Below are 18,780 nucleotides of genomic sequence, written 5' to 3'. Positions count from 1 at the left end.
CATTCTATTTCTGCAGCTAGTTCCACAGGATTGCTTCCCTTTCTAATGCTTTGCTGAGCTAATCAGTGTACAGGATCCAGCATGAAATTCAATTGCCTACCAGGAAATGGCACAAATAGATGTGCTCAAAGTATTGCTCTGAGGGGCACCTGGTCAAGTAGACTTCTGGCTCCCCAAGAATACTTATCCCTTCTATATCTATCATGGATGCTTTAGCAGAGATTCCCACATTGCACAGGATTGGACCAGAGGACCCTTGGGGTTCCAGCTCTACAATTCTATGATTCTATATGGCTTATGTCTCTACTTCTCAAGATGCTGTCTAGTAGAGACATCACCTTGCCAACAAAGGTTCGTATAGTTAAAGCTATGGTTTTCCCAGTAGTGATGTATGGAAGTGAGAGCTGGACCATAAAGAAGGCTGATCACTGAAGAATTGATGCTTTTGAATTACGGTGCTGGAGGAGACTCTTGAGAGTCCCATGGACTGCAAGAAGATCAAACCTCTCCATTCTGAAGGAAATCAGCCCTGAGTGCTCACTGGAAGGACAGATTGTGAAGCTGAGGCTCCAGTACTTTGGCCACCTCATGAGAAGAGAAGACTCCCTGGAGAAGACCCTGATGTTGGGAAAGATGGAGGGCACAAGGAGAAGGGGGCGACAGAGGACGAGATGGTTGCATAGTGTTTTCGAGGTTACCAGCATGAGTTTGACCAAACTGCGGGAGGCAGTGGAGGACAGAGGTGCCTGGCGTGCTCTGGTCCATGGGGTCATGAAGAGTCGGACACGACTAAACGACTAAACAACAACATATGGCTTACAGCAAAAGTACATTCTCAACTCCCTTTTATTTCACCAGCTTAATTGCTTTTGCTGCTCACATTACAGTTCTAACATTTTCCGCATGCCACTCTAATCTCAGAGCGGTGGAAGATCCCAGGGGTTCTAGGCTCTCATCCAGGGTCCAGATTCCTTAGAATGAGCAACAGCTGAGACTGCAGTGTCTTTATGTTATGTGGTTTATTTACACATATACACAGTCTGAGCCTAGGATGGAGGGGATCACAGCATCAACACCCCAAAAGATCTTGCTGTTGGGATATTCCGTTCCACCTTATGGAATTGTTGTGTGTCACATGTCTGTTTACACTCCAGCACAGCTTGCTGGGAACTTCCGTTTGTGTATAGCTTTTGCTTTTAGCTGCTTGCTTTGGACACAAAGGAGATCAGACATGTTTCCTTTTGTCCTGATGTATGCTGAATCAAAGGGACGCGGGTGGCGCTGTGGGTTAAACCACAGAGCCTAGGACTTGCCAATCAGAAGGTCGGCGGTTCGAATCCCCGTGACGGGGTGAGCTCCCGTTGCTCGGTTCCTGCTCCTGCCCACCTAGCAGTTTGAAAGCACACCAGTGCAAGTAGATAAATAGGTACCGCTCTGGCGGGAAGGTAAACGGCGTTTTCGTGCGCTGCTCTGGTTCACCAGAACTGGCTTAGTCCTGCTGGCCACATGACCCGGAAGCTGTACACCGGCTCCCTCGGCCAATAAAGCGAGATGAGTGCCACAACTCCAGAGTCGGCCACGACTGGACCTAATGGTCAGGGGTCCCTTTACCTTTACGTATGCTAAATAAACTGCTTGTATATATGCTCCCACAACTTCTCCTGCCACTTCTGTTGTGTAGCGTTTACTCTGTTGAGTAGCGTGCCCTAGCTTTTGAAGCTCGGGTCGCTGATGCTGCACCAAGGACTGGAGATCGCCTGGCACACCGGCCAGTGGGCTGGAGCCAGCTGGGGGCCTGCCAATTGCCCCCATTTCCTTGGTTGCATGCCAACGCTTGCTTCCCCCCTAGTCAAAGCCTTGGAATCCCACAGAAAGCAATCATGGCTCTCACACCCTGGCTTCTGCCTGCAGCCTTCTTCCAGCTCTCTCACAACCCCTGCACTCACTGTTGCCCTTCTCGCTCCTTGCCACCCATTTGTCCTCTGGCACAGAGCAACTTCCTTTGTTATGCTAATGATGGCACTTAGGGCCATAATCTCACCGAGAAACCTGCCCGGCTCGTTCAACAGTGGGATCCTCTATTAGGTTTTAACCCTTGCTGGATCCAGGACCCCGGGGACTGGGAGGAACTCAGGCACCATGCAGGACACCCCTCCCCAACTCACAACAATATTAATATGCTGTTGTCGTTATGGTGGCAATTTTAGGCAAAATTCCATGATTCTTATTGGGGCAGAACTGCAGCTGACCACTTGCAACTTCTAGACCAAGGGAAGTTCCACAAAGACTGCAAGGTAGTAATCCATTCTGGAAGTTACCAGTGCCAGGTTCATTATATTTATTTGTTTCATAAATATACCACAAAGTTTTACAGTGAAGCAAAATATACAAGAAGTTAGCCACAACAGGCGCTGTAACTCTCCAATGGTTTGGCTTCACCCTTGAAGTCGTGCTCTTCTGTTGTCCCCCAAGAAAGATGGGATGCCAGCAGTAAAATACTTAAAAAGTTCAAGCTACCATGGCCAAGCTATCTTAGTCCATAAGTGCCCTAGGAACTGAAGCTGGAAGAAGGCACTCCCAGCTACTGATAGTTGGTTAGACTATGGTGTTGACAAAGCCAAGGTTGCAGGTTCGATTCTCCTAAGGGGCAGCTGCGTATTCCTGTTAGATTTCTGTTATGCCACTGTGCAGTTTTTGGAGTCACAAGACTCTATTGACATTCCAGACATTCCGGACTGCTGGAAGTCGCATGGGATACGGGAGACAGATGTTGATGTTACTGGTTTCCTGTTCCTTTGTTCCAGTTGTTCACTGTCTCTTACAGCTCACAGAGAGCAGATGTATATTCTTTTCTATCCTGCGTAGTTAGGAATAAACGTAGCAACGTAGCACATTTCTCGGCTCCTTCTGCTGTTTGGATACTCTGAGTAATGGAGGGAGCGTGCCTGAGCCTCATCAAAGGCTTAGGTCATTAATCATCGTTGGGTGAGAGCCTGGATAGATTTCGAAGATACGACGAGGAGGAGAGCTATTACAGCTCAGTCGTACGGAACCTCTGACAATTGGACTAGATGCATTGGACTAGATGATTCTCAGGGCCCCGTCCTACTCTACAATTCTATGATTCTATGTCCCTCAAGTGACAGAGATGGATCTAGAAGTACTTGCAGACTACATGCTTCTTCCTTCTGAGGCAATTCAACCCTGTCCAAAAAAGGTAACTAACCTATCTCTGTTGTGATGCAGCCAAGGAATCATGGACAATTGGCAGGCCCTCAGCAGGTCCCAGCCCACCGGCCAGTGTGCCAGGCGATCTCCCGTCCTTGGATCAGCATGAAACTGCAACCTGAGCTTCAGAAGCCTTCAGAAGCTGGGCACGCACACTCAGCAGAGCAAATAACGCTGCACAACAGAAGTGGCAGGAGACGGCTGCGTGAGCATATTTGCAAGCAGTTTATTCAGCGTACAGCAGGACAAAAGGAAACATGTCTTCTCTCCTTCGTGTCCAAAAGCAAGCAGCATAAGCTCTACACAAACGGAAGTTCCCAGCAAGCTGTGCTGGAGTGTAAACAGGCATGTGACACACAACAGCCATGCCTGTACTGAACGGAATATCCTAACAATCTCCAGGACACAGGAGCCGTTCACCCACAGAGCCAGGATTTAAAACCAGTTTGTTGAATATGTAAGGAAAGAAAAATAGATTATGGATGCAATTGTAAAGAGAAAAGATGGTGTAAGATCTGTAAAGTTTTTAAATGGCAATAAAAATCATTTAAAAAAATTAAAACCAGTTGATTGACCTCCATCCGGTCCACCACTGCACTCAGGTATCAATGCAGAACCAACCAACTTCACTTCCACATCCAATTCAGATGGTACAAAGAAAGGGCATGCTATGATTAAGTGGGCTCAAGATGTTGGACATAACATTATGATGGCTGACTGGGAACAGTTATGGACCACAGGTATGAAGTTTACGGCATGTAATGCCTTAAGAGAGAATATTATGAAGATGATATACAGGTGGTACATGACTCCAGTCAAGCTTGCGAAAATCTATCATTTGCCCGATAATAAGTGTTGGAAATGTAAAGAAACTGAAGGTACATTCTTTCACCTTTGGTGGACGTGCCCAAGGATTAAGGCTTTCTGGGAGATGATATATAATGAAATGAAAAAGGTATTTAAATATACCTTCTTGAAGAAACCGGAGGCCTTTCTCCTAGGCATCGTGGGCCAATTGGTGCCAAAAAAGGATAGAACTTTCTTTATGTATGCCACAACAGCAGCAAGAATACTTATTGCAAAGTATTGGAAGACACAAGATCTACCCACCCTGGAAGAATGGCAGATGAAGGTGATGGACTATATGGAACTGGCAGAAATGACCGGCAGAATCTGAGACCAGGGAGCAGAGTCGGTGGAAGAAGATTGGAAGAAATTTAAAGACTATCTACAGAAATATTGTAAAATTAATGAATGTTAGAATGATGTTGGATAAAAAGTTAAGTGGTTTTTAGCTATAACGCTATAAGGAATATGAAAAAATGGATTATTAACAGGTAAAAACTTAATGTTATAATATTTTAAGATTAAAGACTAGGATAAACAAAGAGGGAAAGGATTTGCTGAACTAATAAATTGAATTGGAATACAAAAAAGGGAGGTGTGAGGAGGTCTGGGAAACAAGCAAATGAAAAATAAGTGATGGAAAGATGGAATTGTTTTTTAACTATTTTTATTTTGTATTTTTCTTTTTTTTCATTCTGTAAAATCTTAATAAGTATCTTAAAAAAAACAAAGAAAGAAAGAGCAGTGTGTCATCAGCTTACAGATGAAACTTTGCTTCAGATCCCCCAATGACTGCTCCCCAACTGTCTCATAGAGCCTGAAACCTGATTTCAGCCCCAAAATATTTCCTGGGACTAGGAAGATGGGAGACGGCTAGTCTCACCAAGCAGGTGAGGAGCTTGTTGATACCATTGCCCAAGATGGGTGAGGATGGTCTTGCTCCACTTTCTTTGACACGGGATGCCAAAGACTGCTGCCTCACCCTGCCCCCCACCCCCAAATGCCATCACAATTCACCTTACCTTTCAGCTACAGGTGAGATTGTGAATGGTGGGAGGGGAGAGCAGGCAGCCAATCAGCAAGCAGCTGGACTCCCGGGGCTGTCGCATGCACCACATTGAGAAAACAAAGGAAGTTAGTAAGGGCAGGAGGAGGGAGTGGTGATGGGCAATGCGGATGAGAAGTATTGCAGGAATCAATTGCATCAAACTCGGAGGAAGAGCAAGTGATAGCCTTTAATGGTAACCTGGCAGGGAATCCTAAGATAAAGGAGAAGGTACAGTATGTGGCCCCCCAATGCTGTAATCCCAGAGTATTTCACTTCAGCCTCCAGTTACTAGAGTTGAGATGGTTTCTTTCTGGCCCTTTGCAGAGAGAACAATTTCATCGGATAACTTTTTAAATTGCTAAAAGCAGCGGCTCTTTCCCAGCCTTCTGCAGCTTGAAGATGTTTCCCTCCTAAGATCTGCCTCCCGTGAACCACCCTGAGTCCCCCAGGCATAGGGCGGTATATAAATTAAATTAATAATAATAATAATCCCCTTTGCATGTGCAACCGGCCGCTGCTTAGTGACCACCCAATGTTGACAGTTCCCACTGCTGATTGGGTGTTGTGCACAGTGCCAATTTCCCCGTTGTTACAGAGCAGCGCCTTTTTCCCGACCCCGTGTTAGCCATGCTGTCAGTGGAAAACCATATCAATCCAAATGTTAAGCGTAAAGAGTCGATCTTCTTTCTTATGACAGCAGCAAGACAAATAGTTGCTTCCAACTGGGGGAGAAAAGCACCACAGACACGTGGACCCAATGTAATGTGGAATATAGCACTTACAGAACGCTGAACTGACCGTCGGAGGGCGATAACAAGAATAACAAAGAAAGATGGCTTTGTCTTCCTAGGGTCTTGATTTATATCGTTTCGTAACAATGATACAGTAATCTGTCTTCTGTCTGATGGCTCATTCACACATGTTCCCCCTGCAACTTTCCCCCTGGGCAAACTGTGGTTTACCTCTGAATCAGAACCAGCAGCAACCAGGTTCCCCAAAGGGTGCCATTTATTCCGATTCAGTGTTAAATCGGAAAGCAGCAGGGCAAAGGGGAAACCACTCAGACCTGTATCTAGAAATCAGGGAACAAGCGGAAGTGTGTGCCATGACTTGTAGAAGCCAACTGGCCCAGAAAATGTTAGCCTTGGGCCCACTGTTGGTTGTTGATACCACACCATCCTTTGTATGCACTGCTCCAGAACACCAAAGTCTGTAGTCGTCCTTTTACAGAGTTCCCGGCTAAGGGAGCTGGGCATGTTTAGCCTGGAGAAGAGGAGGTTAAGGGGTGATATGATAGCCATGTTCAAATATATAAAAGGATGTCACATAGAGGAGGGAGAAAGGTTGTTTTCTGCTGCTCCAGAGAAGCGGACACGGAGCAATGGTTCCAAACTACAAGAAAGAAGATTCCACCTCAACATTAGGAAGAACTTCCTGACAGTAAGAGCTGTTTGACAGTGGAATTTGCTGCCAAGGAGTGTGGTGGAGTCTCCTTCTTTGGAGGTCTTTAAGCAGAGGCTTGACAACCATATGTCAGGAGTGCTCTGATGGTGTTTCCTGCTTGGCAGGGGGTTGGACTCGATGGCCCTTGTGGTCTCTTCCAACTCTATGATTCTATGATTCTAACTCAGTCCAGTTTAGAGTATGAAATGAAGTCTCCGGCCTTCTATCTGTCAGCCTTCCTAACAAGGCTAGAGAGGCTAGCAAATAGAAGTCTGGAGAGCCTCTTTCTGTTCTTCCCTTGAGAGATATGCATTTGGGCTGATCTGCCCATTTTTCCAAACTATTGATTGCATACCGCTTAGACTTCACTGTACAGCCCGATGATTACAAGGTTTAACATCTGTACATGCGTTTGTCGCAGAAGGCAACACTTTACATTTGCTATGGTTTTTTTTTTTAATTCAAAAAAAGTTTGTAAATAAGTAAATAAACCCCAGATGGGCAAAAGTGAACCTGATGGTAAATCTTTCCCTCGATGAGCCATCTTCACACTCATTTTTTTTTTGTTTAATTTCTTCTTGTCATTCAAGCTATGGCACCTAAACCGAAAGCAAAACCGAAAGCAGAACCGAAAGCAAAACCGAAAGCAAAAGCCCCTCCAAAGAAAAAAGCACCCACACCAGGATCGCCACCGCCACCGCCACGAAAACCTATCGTTCTTCTCATGAATGAAACCCGCGTGAAAGTCGTGTGGACTGTCATCACTATCGCTATAATAACCTTAATTGGCGTGGCAATCGGGATGGGTGTTTCCTGTAAGTTCAGCTCCCCCTGATCATGCACTCCCCTGAACAATCCTGAATAAATTGTCCTACGTGGGTTTTCCTGCTGAAGGGGGACTAGATTCTCATTGCAGGGTTTGGTGCTCGATGACCCTTTCATAGCTGTCAACGTTTCCCTTTTTTAAAGGGAAATTCCCTTATTCTGAATAGGATTCCTCACAAGAAAAGGGAAAAGTTGACAGCTATGGACCCTTTGGGTCCTTTCCAACTCTACAGCCACTATGAGTATATAGGCCAGACTGTTACCTAGGGCTGGGCGATGTCTGGTTTCCAACATTGTGATACTGTATATCACTAGCTAAGCATTTCGATATACCAATATATCACAATGTCTGAAATAAAGATGGAGCATTGGCTGGCTTCATGGTTTCCCTGGCATTGTGATTTTTGCATAGCACACACGTCATGGTTCACGATATATGTTAGGACCGTCCTACCCTCGTGTAGAACCCTGGCAGAGACTGGCATGCGTGACTGGCATGTTCTCTCCCTCCTGGTCGATCGTTCGGAAGCTTCAAAAGCTTTCTTCAGCCTGAACATCACAGCGACTGATACCAAGAAGCATCAGCACACAGGGATCCACAGAGTATTCACAGTTTCCGTAACAGACCTCAGTAACACAGCATTTTGGCTAATCTACATTTATTTACATATAATACACTCGGAGCATTCTGACTTAGTTCCTTCCTCTTTCTCATCAGACAGCAAAGAGAGAAAGAACAAAGGACAATAGTCCCACTTCCCAGAACACAGTAACATTAACATCCTGTCTCCGTCACTTCCCACACTGTGGAATGAAAACATACACCGTCATGGGATATATTACAATCCCATGACTGCAAACATGGAGCAAGAATCCTAACAAGGTCAAAAATTATGAAACCGATATCACGATATGGACTTCAAACTGGTTTTGGACAGTATATCAATATATCTCCCAGCCCTAGTGAGCAAGGGAGCGCAGGGTTGGGCCTGAAGGCCACCCCACATCTAGAATGCATCTGTTGGCTGTGCCCTTGGTGAATATGAGAAGGGACGGTTGGCAGGATCCCTGGTCATGTGGCCAGAAGAGCTGGGTGTTCTTCATGCACCAGAGATGAGGCTTTCCCAAGTGGCCCCCTCAAGCCCTTTGCACTTTGAGGGGTTCAAACCCAAGTCCCCACTGCTGGCCTCTACAGCTGATGTTGCATGGAGAGAGTTGCCATATGTCTGGAATTTCCTGGACATAGCCGGCAAAACTAAAGGTGATTTGAGATTTTGCAAACAAAACACACCAACCTTTTGTATCCAGATTTCCACTTTTTGAAATATGGCAACCTTATGCATGGATCAACGGCAGATGAGAGCCATGGAGCCATCGCTTTGCAGACTTCAGTACTAAACAGGTGGACATGGGGAGGGGACAGGGGCAGTGAGAGTCACAACCCCTGGAGGGGGTGAGTGGCAGACAATGTTTTCCTTCAAGCTGTAGAACTCCTTCACACATGCAATGCACCAAGAGAACTTCATTTAAGACCTCGTGCTGGGTTTAAAACCCAACCAGTAATACAAATATTCTTTGTTGGGTCTAGCGATGGGGGAGAAACTCAGTCCGGGTAACATTTGACACTGAATCTATCTGCACCAACATACAGCTGACCTCAGAAATTAGCACGTCTCTGAATTTTTCGATGCCAGCGTTTATGAAAATGTATAGAACACAGGGAATGTGCATAAAAATGAATGTCACATTTAAAAGTCATTACAGGAGAAATTTGTAAGATATTAGGAGAAAAAATGTGTGTGCATTACTCAAAACAGCATACACAAATGGGCTTATTATGAGCAATTTACAGGAGAAAGCTGAAGAATTTTCATGAGTCTTTAAAAATAATAATAGCAATAATAATAATAATAATTGCAAAATGCTTCAGAGAGATGGAGCGTTGCATTTAAGATTAGAAAAATGGAGAGTATTCAAATGAAGATGATGTAAATAATAATAATAATAATAGTAATAATAATAATAATAATAATAATAATAATACTCCCATCTGACTGGGTTGCCCCAGCCACTTTGGGCAAGGCAACAGGTCCTTGGCGTGGTATTCTCCTTTGCCTCCTGAAAGTGAAAAGTCCTTTGTAGGCTCCTAGGTATCAAATGAAGCAGACTGGGGCAGAAATTGGGCACCTGCAAATCTTAGCACTCATCCTTGTCTTTATAACTTTAGATCGCAAGCTGAAAACAGCACCTAAAGATCCTCGCACAGACCCATTGATCACGCTAAGGAGCACAATGGCTGCCTCACTAAACCGTCCTAAGATCAATTCCGAAAATGGTAAGTGGAAAAGCAAGGATGGTTTGTTCCTGACTGGGTTTTAAAAGGGGATGGGGGCTGCTTCCATTCCACTGAAGCAAATATGAAGGATTGCCTTGAAGGCATCGCAGATAAGACACAGATGTAGACTTTTGGTCAGGCTTTATGGAAAATGTCACCCACAGGTATGCAAGTAACTTGCAACTTACACGCATTTAACTTGCAAGATTTCAAATTTATGTGCTGGGTGGCCAGGCAGTTGAAATTACATGAATTGAATGCATGTAAGGCTTAAAAACTCTTTTTGCACTGAGTTTTCCTGGCACAAGAATAGCTTTTAACCTCTTTACTTTGCTTACTGGGTTCTGGGCATCTTCTCCCATGTGCTCTAGAGTCTCTTTTGAGATCTCTCATGGCCCTGTGAGATCTCATGAGAGCCTCCAGAGACAGCAGGAGAGGCTTCTAGAGCCTGATAAGCAAAGTGAGGAGCCTAAGAGTTATCCATCTTGTGTGTGTTCACAGGGAGTAAGGTCCACAATGTGGGAATATCTATCATCTATCTATCTATCATCTATCTATCTATCATCTATCTATCTATCTATCTATCTATCTATCTATCTATCATCTATCTATCATCATTATTATCTATCTATCTATCTATCTATCTATCTATCTATCATCTATCTATCATCTATCTATCTATCTATCTATCATCTATCTATCATCTATCTATCTATCTATCTATCATCTATCTATCTATCTATCTATCTATCTATCTATCTATCTATCTATCTCTATCTATCTATCTATCTATCTCTATCTATCTATCTATCTATCTATCATCTATCTATCTATCTATCTATCATCTATCTATATCTATCTATCATCTATCTATCTATCTATCATCTATCTATCTATCTATCTATCTATCTATCTATCTATCTATCAGCTATCTATCTATCATCTATCTATCTATCTATCTATCTATCTATCTATCTATCTATCATCTATCTATCTATCTATCTATCTATCATCTATCTATCTATATCTATCTATGGGATGCAGGAGAGGATATATTGTTTGATTATAGCCTTTCCAACTTGTGTAAACAAGTTCACAATTTAGCAGAGTAACATTCCCCTTTTTAAACTTGCAGCAGATGCATTTGCTCAGGCTCGCTAAAGCCTCTATAATAACTGTTCTGGTATTTCCCCCTTATTCCCTCATAAAAGATAAGACACAACACAGTCTTCTATAAAAGTATAAAAAGAGTTTACTCACATTCTGTTTACAATGGGATCCCAGAAGGCAGACTTAGCTTGGAAAAGTAAGCTAAACTATCTCATAAGGACAGTCCCTTTGTCCTCTTTGGCTGGAGGCCAAGAGAGCATCTTTGGCTAAGCAGATGTTGCTTCTTCGATGCATGTGGTGAAAGAGAGAGAGATGGCTGCCCTGCCCTGTGCTTTTGTCGTTATCTGCGCAGGTGAGGTCACGCCCACCTCTGGTCACATGCAGAGGAAGGCTGGGCTGGGTGGGTTCTGTTATCTATATCTATATCTATATCTATATCTATATCTATATCTATATCTATATCTATCTCTATCTATCTATCTATCTATCTATCTATCTATCATCTATCTATCTATCATCTATCTATCTTTTTAAAAATATATATATTTATTAATTTTTAAACATATAAGTTCCAACAATCATTTAACATAACTTCTTATACAATGTTTTAGACTTCCGTCAACAACCTCTGATGATTTTCCGTTCTTTATCACTTATTCTCCATTTCTTAATTTCTCTTTTACTTTTAATTGTCCTTAACTAATAATTCTTTTCAAAGCCTTCCTTGCAGTATTTCACAAAGTCCTCCTTGCAGAACTTCTTGCAGTCCTACTAGCGTAATCTGTTTATCACAATTGCTTTTCAAATAATTCAAATATTTACTCCAGTCCTCTAAGAATCTCTGATCCCACAGGTTTCGAATCCTTCCTGTTAATTTATCTAATTCTGCATAGCCCATTAATTTCATTTGCCATTCTTCTTTCGTCGGTAATTCTTCTTGCTTCCATTTTTCTGACAATAATATTCTATCATTTATCTATCATCTATCTATCTATCATCTATCTATCTATCTATCTATCTATCTATCTATCTATCTATCATCTATCTATCTTTCTATCATCTATCTATCATCTATCTATCTATCTATCATCTATCATCTATCTATCTCTATCATCTATCTATCTATCTATCTATCTATCTATCTATCTATCATCTTATCTATCTATCATCTATCTATCTATCATCTATCTATCTATCTATCTATCTATCTATCTATATCTATCTATCATCTATCATTGTCAGGGAACTGCCATCGGAACGAGAGGAGGAGGAGAGGCTCCGTGACGATGCTGGAGAGGGGCCAAGTAGGGAGAGAGGCAGGTTTCCTGTTGGGGAAGAAAATCAGTGTGACACCAGGGATGGAGGGGGGCCAATGGGGGAAGCGGAGAGCAGGCTCAGAGACTCTTCACTGGACACCAGCGGAGAGAGCACAGGTCCTCCGCTACCCACACCCACCCTGCGCAGAAGGCTTCCGCGCAGGGAGGCTAGGAGGAGACTGGGCGTCAAACAACTTTTATGTTGGAAAAGGTTGAAGAAACGCCCACTGTCAGATTCTGCCAGCGACTGAACAGCCACGAAGTGAGGGGCTGTCCAGCCAGGAAAGGTTTAACCAGGTCACCTAGCCAGGAGTGGCGGCAACTTACGCACGAGCAACCCCATAACCATTAGAATCATCTATCTCTATCATCTATCTATCTATCTATCTATCTATCATCTATCTATCTATCTATCTATCTATCTATCTATCTATCTATCTATCATCTATCTATCTATCATCTATCTATCTATCTATCTATCTATCATCTATCTATCTATCTATCTATCTATCTATCTATCTATCTATCATCTATCTATCATCTATCATCTATCATCTATCATCTATCATCTATCATCTATATCTATCTATCATCTATCTATCATCTATATCTATCTATCTATCATCTATCTATCTATCTATATCTATCTATCTATCTATCTATCTATCTATCTATCTATCTATCTATCATCTATCTATCTATCTATCTATCTATCATCTATCTATCTATCATCTATCTATCTATCTATCTATCTATCTATCTATCTATCTATCTATCATCATCTATCTATCTATCTATCTATCTATCTATCTATCTATCTATCATCTATCTATCTATCTATCTATCTATCATCTATCTATCTATCATCTATCTATCTATCTATCTATCTATCATCAATCATCTATCTATCTATCTATCTATCTATCTATCTATCTATCTATCATCTATCTATCTATCTATCTATCTATCATCTATCTATCTATCTATCTATCATCTATCTATCTATCATCTATCTATCTATCATCTATCTATATCTATCTATCTATCTATCTATCATCTATCTATCTATCTATCTATCTATCTATCTATCTATCTATCATCTATCTATCTATCTATCATCTATCTATCTATCATCTATCTATCTATCTATCTCTATAATCTATCATCTATCATCTCTCTCTCTCTCTCTATCATCTATATCTATCTATCTATCTATCTATCTATCTATCTATATCTATCTATCTATCTATCTATCTATCTATCTATCTATCTATCTATCATCTATCTATCATCTATCTAGAATTGTTCTCACACCAGACTTCCCTGGTTGTAAGGCTAAGATATAAATACTTAACTATAACAAGCAAATGTGTCTGTGGTGGTGAAGGTGAAGAAGAAACCTTCTAACTGTGGGAATCCTTATAGCCATGCAGGTAGCAGAAGAAGTGAAGACATTGCCAGACCTTTTAGAAGAGGCTGAAAAGGCCTACAAGAAACGGAAACTGAAGTACCGTAAGTAGCTGCATGCCTGAACTCAGCACTTTTTGAGAATGCAAGGGCGATCAGATGGCAAGAGGCGCATGCTTAAATTGCAAAAAGGACACACACCCCCCGGCTGGCAGGCACAAAGATTAGAGGCCACTTTGGTTGAACGCCAGATGTGGCACAGAGAGGAAGTTATGAAACACATCTGTTGGCTCTTGCGCAAACAGGCAGAAGCGCCTGCGTTTGAATATTTGATGGCATTTTATTGAAAGACAGAAAACTATATACAAAACAGAATCCTTTTCTTTGCTGCTTTTCTCTCTGTTGCATCCACCACCCCTACTGTTCACCTCGAACTGCCTGCCATGCAGGAGTGCCATCTTGGCCCCACAACTGTGGGTGCCCGGGGCCATGAGTGCCATGCAGTGTGCATGGCTCTGGCACCGAAATTTGTGAGTGCCCAACCCCTTTGTGGAGAATTTTGTGGGTGCCTGGCACCCAAGGCCCCAAGGAGTTGGCACCTTTGCTGCCACTTACTGTATCAAGGCCAAACTGTATTTACAGCTTCTGAGCTCCAGTGTCCTTGAGCTTAGTCGACAGACCAGGTGCATGGCCCTGACCCAGGCATTTCAATTAACTGTTGCAGAGTGCATAAATTACTGACAATATCAGCATCCAGATCTCTGGGCAGATGTATGCAAAACCCACTCTCTCACGGTCAGACCTCTCTCAGCTTCTGCCTCTGGGGATGGAAGCGTGTGTCAGTTTTGGTTTGTCTCAGCTTCTCATTTTTCTGGTCTTCTCAAGATTTTCACATCCACTTGTGATTTGTTTTGTCTTTTTAAAGAAAAGGTTCTCATGAAAACAAACCAGCAAATTTCTTCCTCATACGCACAAAGTCATATGAAATTGTGATATATATATATATATATATATATATATATATATATATATACACATACATATATACACACACACACACATACATACATACATACTTTGGCAAAATGATTTCAGCTCACAAGATGCATTCTTGTGTGCTACCTTCGCAAGACACAAGCATTTAACACAAACTTCACTTTAGTATATGTATTTTTGTGAAATTCCTTGGCTGGAGAACTGAAATTCAAAATTCAGAAAATTCGGGGAATGGTTGTATTTCAGGTCATGCATTATTTCAGAAAGTGCTGGCCGGGAGGGTCATGGTTCTGTTGCAAGAGGACCTTGGCTCCACCTCACTGTGGAGCAGAGCTCTAGATTTTAAGCATGTGCTGAAGTGATGGGTTGGTGTTCCCGGGCTCACAGAAAATGGGGAAATATGAATTCAGTTCTAATGGGACCCAGAAGTGGGTTCTGCAGCAATTCCCAATATTTCTTATATTTGGGGTCCCTCCCTTCCCATAAGGAGCTCAGAACAGCATGGATTGGATTATCCAATTTATCGGCACAAGAACCCTTGGAGGTAGGCTAAGCTGCAAGAATTCACCCACGTCACCCATTGTTCCTCAGGGATGAGCAGGGGGGGTTGAATTCGACTATGTACAGAAGAGAATACATTATCCTCTTCTTCCTACTTATTTCTTCTTAGAATCCTTCTTCCTTAAAGGTGGGAAGTCTTCGGGTAGGTGGGATGCTTTCGGGAGGAATCTCTACTACATTTCAAAAGGAAAAAAGAGCTGGTATGATGCTGAGAATTTCTGCGAGTCCAGAGATGCCCACTTGGCCTCCATCCTGACCGATGAAGAACAGGTTATAGACATCTGCTTCTCTTTTTTCTGTTCTCGCATGCAAATATTGTACGATTTCTTGCCTGCTTCCTATCCACACATCCCAGCTGGATAGCTTGGTTGGTTAGAGTGTGGTGCTAATAACACCAAGGTTGCAGGTTTGATTCCTGTAAGGGACAGCTGCTTATTCCTTCATTGCAGGGGGTTGGGCTAGAAAATCCACAGGGTATCTTCCAACTCGATGATTTTGCTACTATTCTGCCTTTGTAGCATCAATGCAATGGCTTGAAAATTCTGTCCCAAATAGTCCCGGGCCTCCATGAAAGCTTACAAGAGGCTCCTCAATTAAGTTAGAAATGACAGGCAGGCTTCACTGAAAGGCATTTGTCCCTCCACGTCTGACCTTTCTTGAACAGGAGAACATGGTTCTTTGGCACAATCCCATTGCACATGCAGCGATGGTGAAGCCCAGTAGGCAATGGTAGAATCTCAATGTAAATTCATTATAGAACACAGCCCAGAATATTTTGCAACCTGCAGAGGCTCCATTACAGTTGTGTAAGCAGTTTCTTGGCTCAGAACCTGGGGCAGAGAATTTTTTAAAATGAAAATTGTTTATGTGGGTTACACTGAACCTGTTGCAGATATTAATGCTGTGCAGTTTGAAGCGACTGGAAGCATAAGAACTGAGGCCTTTGGCAATGAAGCCTTGTCCAGGCCCATAAAAATATTATTCAAAGTTTTACTGGCAGAACTCTTCAAAAACAGAACACAAGCATCAAAGATACAATCTAAATATCTATACATTGTCTTGTGCTGTCCAGCACAGGCTCAACATCTTAGAAAAGGTGAAATGATCCAAGCAGACCGAGAAGCAGAGGTCTGTTTCTCCCCACAGCCTGCATTCCAGCCTCCATTGGCTTTAGGCTGCTTACTTTCCCTTCAGGAGAACTTCATTTGCAGCCTTATTCCATGAGTTTAGGAGACAAAGGAAGCTTTCAAGATGGCGAATTTGCAACCCAACACCTCTCACATGATCTAAGGTTACAACACTCACATGTTAGCTACCAGAGAACAACGATCGGTTAATTCTCAGCTCAGCAAGAGCTCAGAGTGTTCTTCTTGGCTTTAATATATCCCCATGTTAAACATTTCAGCAATATACCTTTAGCCATTCTCCATCTCTGTGACAATTAAACCAATTATACTTAACAGAACCTAACTTTTCTTACCATACATTTAAGGTTACGTTGGCAAATCTGTGAAGGCTTACCCCAGGCAGGCTGTTGTCTCTTTCTTGCCTCAATGACCTGACACAATGTCGAGTGAGGTTGTTCCTTCTTTCTACAGAACTTTGTCACTTCCCTGCTCAGTGACCCCACTTGGATAGGCCTTACAGATGAAATGGAGGAAGGCAAATGGGAATGGACAGATGGCTCCCGATTTAAAAAAGAGTAAGTCTGAAATAGGCGGTGTCGAGGAATTGTTCCCAAATGCTAGAGGAAAAGTCAAATCATCTTGCAGAATTTGCTACAGCATTTCACACAGGAGTGTTTCCTGTGTCACGGACATTCCTGGACCAGGGTGTGTGTATATGTGGAGGCAGGAGGCACATAATGGAGTAAACCCCTGAACACCTTCTTTCCATGTTCTAAGATATGCACTGTATTATGGTGTTCAGATGGTTCTTTCCCAGGTATAGACGAGCACACTTAACTTGCCTGTCAAATGTCCCACACTATTCAGAATCTTAAAAGGTAAAGGTAAAGGGACCCCTTACCATTAGGTCCAGTCGTGGCCGACTCAGGAGTTGCTGTGCTCATCTCGCTTTACTGGCCGAGGGAGCCAGCGTACAAAGCCGCTTCTGGCGAACCAGAGCAGCACACGGAAATGCTGTTTACCTTCCCACTCGAGCGGTGCCTGTTTATCTACTTGCACTTTGACATGCTTTCGAACTGCTAGGTTGGCAGGAGCAGGGACCGGGCAACGGGAGCTCACCCCGTCGCAGGGATTTGAACCGCCGACCTTCTGATTGGCAAGCCCTAGGCTCTGTGGTTTAACCCACAGCGCCACCCGTGTCCCTATTCAGAATCTTGCAAGGGTCCAAATACAGTCTGACACAGCCTCTCCTCTTCCTGGAAAAAGGAGGCACCTGCCCCATAGTTATTTTGAGGTGTGGTTAAATTTCAGGGATTTCTTTTAAAAAAATAAATACTAATGTTGGGGAGCGTCTAAAAATGTGGTCCTCCTGCCTCACACAATCCAAGGGTGCTGCATCCCATTCTCACCCCACAGGTCTCAGCATGCCTTGCTTCCTCCTCATTGGTAGACCCAGCCTGTCTCTATCTTTCCTGTTTAATGGGAAGTCTTTCCGCAGGTATTGGTCTCACAACCAGCCTCCCCACAGACAGCAAAACAGAGAAATAGAGGAGGACTGTGTCTCCATCGTGCCTGCGAGTAACAAATATAACTGGAAGGATGCCTACTGTCATGAAGAGCGCAGATGGGTTTGCAAGGAAAACCTGGATATCGAAGAACTGTAAAGTTGGGGGAACCAACGCTTGTGTGAAGACAGAATGCTTTGCATTTCGCCATCCAACCCCATGGAAAGCCTTCAGAGCTACAGAATAAACATAAAGCACCGTTCCTTTAGCTGCCTGAAACCAAGAGAGATTAGAGTGTGCTTTGTTATTATCTGTTGGCTGTGGTGATCTGTTTCTCAGGTGATGGGTACCTGGAAACTGGTGCCTACTGGACCTGGCAGGGCTGCTAGCAAGTCACAGAGCATGACCAGTTGTTCTGGTCCTCTTCCCAGATACGATGGACACTTAGCATACCCTCCAACATTTCTCCGCTGAAAATAGAGACATCCCCTTCAATATATCTCTGATGAAAATAGGGATGCCCTAAGGAAAAGTGGGACATTCTGGGGTCAAATCAGAAACTGGGACAGCTTCTGTAAATCCGGGACTGTCTTTGGAAAACAGGGGCACTTGGAGGGTCTCCGTTTAAGCACTGCAGTTGCACTAATACCTAACTAAATTAAGAAATGTCTTAGTTTTGTTGGGAAGGGATCCCTGCTGTCACAGTTGCTTCCTTGCTGCTTCTACCAGACCGCCTCTCCTGGTCTGCCCCACAGAGGACCTTAAGGTCCATGAATAACCATAGCTTAGAGGTCCCAGGCCCTAAGGAAGTCAGACTATCCTCCACCAGGGCCAGGGACTTTTCAGTGATGGCTCCAAACTGGTGGAATGCTCTGTCCCATGAGTCCAGGACCCTGCAGGATTTAACCTCCTTCCGCCGGGCCTGTAAGACAGAGCTATTCCGCCTGGCCTTTAATTTGAATTCAGCCTGATCTTTTATTTCCCTTCTCTTTCCTCCCTCTCCCCTTTTATGAAGATTACCTGCTCTGAGACC

At 43.2% G+C, this 18,780-nt stretch overlaps 1 protein-coding gene across 1 annotated transcript; it reads left to right on the top strand.

Annotated features, from left to right (window-relative positions):
• Positions 1-7,214: 7,214 nt before the first annotated feature.
• LOC128420566 (C-type lectin domain family 4 member F-like) lies at positions 7,215-18,156 on the top strand. The gene is made up of 6 exons (XM_053402193.1): positions 7,215-7,380; positions 9,618-9,725; positions 13,577-13,663; positions 15,225-15,385; positions 16,714-16,817; positions 17,741-18,156. Exons 1-6 carry the CDS (start codon positions 7,290-7,292, stop codon positions 17,904-17,906), a joined length of 717 nt encoding a protein of 238 aa, XP_053258168.1. The 5' UTR covers positions 7,215-7,289; the 3' UTR covers positions 17,907-18,156.
• Positions 18,157-18,780: the final 624 nt, after the last annotated feature.

Source organism: Podarcis raffonei, chromosome 9, assembly GCF_027172205.1.
Source record: "Podarcis raffonei isolate rPodRaf1 chromosome 9, rPodRaf1.pri, whole genome shotgun sequence".
NCBI lineage: Eukaryota > Metazoa > Chordata > Lepidosauria > Squamata > Lacertidae > Podarcis > Podarcis raffonei.
The sequence above is the reverse complement of the archived record's forward strand: the minus strand, read 5'-3'. Positions and strand labels throughout refer to the sequence as shown.

Coding starts and splice junctions, on each gene's coding strand:
- LOC128420566 (XM_053402193.1), top strand. CDS start 7,290: ATGAATGAAACCCGCGTGAAAGTCGTGTGGACTGTCATCACTATCGCT. Junction 15,386..16,713: donor TCCTGACCGATGAAGAACAG/GTTATAGACATC, acceptor TTCTTTCTACAG/AACTTTGTCACTTCCCTGCT. Junction 16,818..17,740: donor GGCTCCCGATTTAAAAAAGA/GTAAGTCTGAAA, acceptor GTCTTTCCGCAG/GTATTGGTCTCACAACCAGC.